At 35.2% G+C, this 2,500-nt stretch overlaps 1 protein-coding gene across 1 annotated transcript in view; it reads right to left on the reverse strand.

Moving 5' to 3' along the window:
• Positions 1-2,500, reverse strand: part of LOC125030957 — a 127,127-nt gene that overhangs the window by 95,555 nt on the left and 29,072 nt on the right. The window contains exon 2 of the mRNA XM_047621377.1: positions 624-1,382. Within this exon, the coding sequence (XP_047477333.1) occupies positions 624-687 (64 nt within the window). The 5' untranslated portion in view covers positions 688-1,382. The remainder of the gene's footprint in view (positions 1-623; positions 1,383-2,500) is intronic.

A 2,500-nucleotide genomic window follows, 5' to 3' on the forward strand; every position in this document is an offset into this window, starting at 1 on the left:
AGCCTAACACGGGCGACCTCCCCACTCGGCCCCGTAACTCACGCCGCGCCAGTTCCATCCTAGACAGACGAGGAGAGAGCACAAGCAAGACATTAATTGGCGTTTGTGGCCGCATATACCACGGTGTCCTCATCCTACATCAACCCTCTGCCAACATTTACTCGCGTTTCGAGCCCACAACTTGACTTCCCTGTCCAATGCTGGGAAGGGAAATGTGGAACGTCTCTCCTTGTGTATTTCTCTGCCAACGTATCTTTTTAAAACACCTTTGAGTCGGAACATAAACTCCCGTGGTCACTGCTGGAAGGAAAGTGTGGTACTGGCATCAGTGTAGTTGCCTGACAACATTTACTGATTTTATCCCCCACCTCCTATCCCAAATGCTAGATGGGAAACGTTACTCCAATATATATATATTTTTTCTACCAACAGTTTTCTCACGTCTCGAGGCACAGCTTGGGTCCTCCTTCCCAATTGCCCAATGCTGGAAGGAAAAATATTGCTCCCTTACTGCTCTATTTTTCTACCAACGTTTACGTTCTGAGCCGCGACTTGACTCCCTGCTCTCTCGCCCAAAGCTGGGAATAAAATATGGCTCCTGTACTGTTTTCCCGCACACATACCTTGTGAGATGATGAGCAGCAGCTGCAGGAGCTCCGAGAGACGGACGAAGGTAGAGATTTCCATGGTCCAGGTGTCTCAGTCTCCTCGAGTGTTCTGAGAAGAGGAGCAGAGTCCTTGACCTTCTTGTGAGTCCAGGCTAACTTTCCCTTGAGCTCTCTCCTTCGTTTTGTCTCTTCCGTTTTTTTTGGTTTTTTTTTTTCTAACACTTTAGTTTCTAATCCTTTTGTAAGGCCAGTGGAGATTCACACTCGTTTGCTTTTTTTGTTTTGTTTTTTCAAAGTTATATTTCTTTACGTTTAAGCTATTCCATGCCATCAGCTGGCGGAAATGGGTCTCTGACTCACTTTAAAACGGATAGTAATGTCATTTGCGCCTCAGAGTTTTTCTTTTATTTAGTTTCGTTTTTTAAACCTCGCGTCTAGGTACGTCTGCATGGAGTTTCCTTTTATTTCTACACATCTAGTTTTTATTTTATTTATTTTTTTAAACTAATGATATCTTTGAAGTAATAAGTATCTTCTCATTTTATCTTTATGCTTTATCTCTTTATCCTTATCGGAGATCGATATAAAATTAATCCAACTTTTACCCAGTCACTACGCCAAGGTCAGCCCACGCCCGCGAAGGACCAGAGCTAAGACGGCGCTGTGAGAAGACGCGTTGCAAGGCATTGCGGATGTGTCAAAGGGCCTGGCGAGAGCGTGCGTCACGGCGCCTCCACTGACGCAGGGCTCCATGATCTTGTGGGCATAATTAGTCTGAAAGGAAAAAAGGCAAGATTTAGAATTATATAAAAAAGAAATATATAATTTTCTTTAATAATGATGATTGTGATAATAATGATGATAACAGAACATCGATATTTGTAATGACGATAAAGATAATATAATATTGATAATAGTGATACAAATAATATAATAAAAATAATAATAGTAATGCTAACCATGACATTATTTTTAATACTAATAATAACAATAACAATAACAACACTAATAACAATAACAATTATAATGATAATGAGGATGAGGATGATGATGATGATGATGATATGATGATATTATGATGATGGTGTGATAATGATGATAATAATAGTAACAATAAATAATAATAACAGTAATAATTACAACAACTAAAACATATGAACAATAATAATGATAAAGCAATAACCAAAAGGCTACTAAACACCAGAAACAAACAAACAAAAAATAATAAAAAATACATGAACGTCAGGCATAGCAAAATTCTTTAAGGTACTGAGAAATATATAACGCAGAAACTATATAAAGTATAAGGCAAGGAATCAGTTTCAATAAGTAAGCAGATTTTGAGTATAAAAAGTTAGTTATTGATTTCTCCGACGTCGTGTTAAAGCTCAAATCACTTAGCTTGACTTAACACTCGAGCATTTTCTTATTAAAAAAAATCTTTTGGCTGTTAATTTTAGAGGAATAGGAGTATGAAGGTCATTAGAATTTATATTGTAATTTGATTTTGTGTTTATTTTATTTTTGTTTTTGTAAGTATTTTTTATAATGTAATATCTGTATCTTGTATTTTCTGTGTCGTTTTTTTTTATTCATGACGGTTTATTAGAATTTTTTTTTTTTGAGTTTGAAAACATCTTATGTTATTATTATCTTCATTACTGTTATCATTTTATTACTTGTATAGTCATCATCATGATCATCATCATGATCATCATCACCAATATCATTATCACCGTCATCATTATCATTATCATCATCTTTATCATAATAATCATTATCATCATCATCAAGATCATTATCACTTTTGTTAGTCATTATTGTTCATATTGTCGTTGATATTATTATTATTATTGTTATTATTATTATTATTATTATTATTATTATTATTA

This window comes from Penaeus chinensis, chromosome 12, assembly GCF_019202785.1.
Source record: "Penaeus chinensis breed Huanghai No. 1 chromosome 12, ASM1920278v2, whole genome shotgun sequence".
NCBI lineage: Eukaryota > Metazoa > Arthropoda > Malacostraca > Decapoda > Penaeidae > Penaeus > Penaeus chinensis.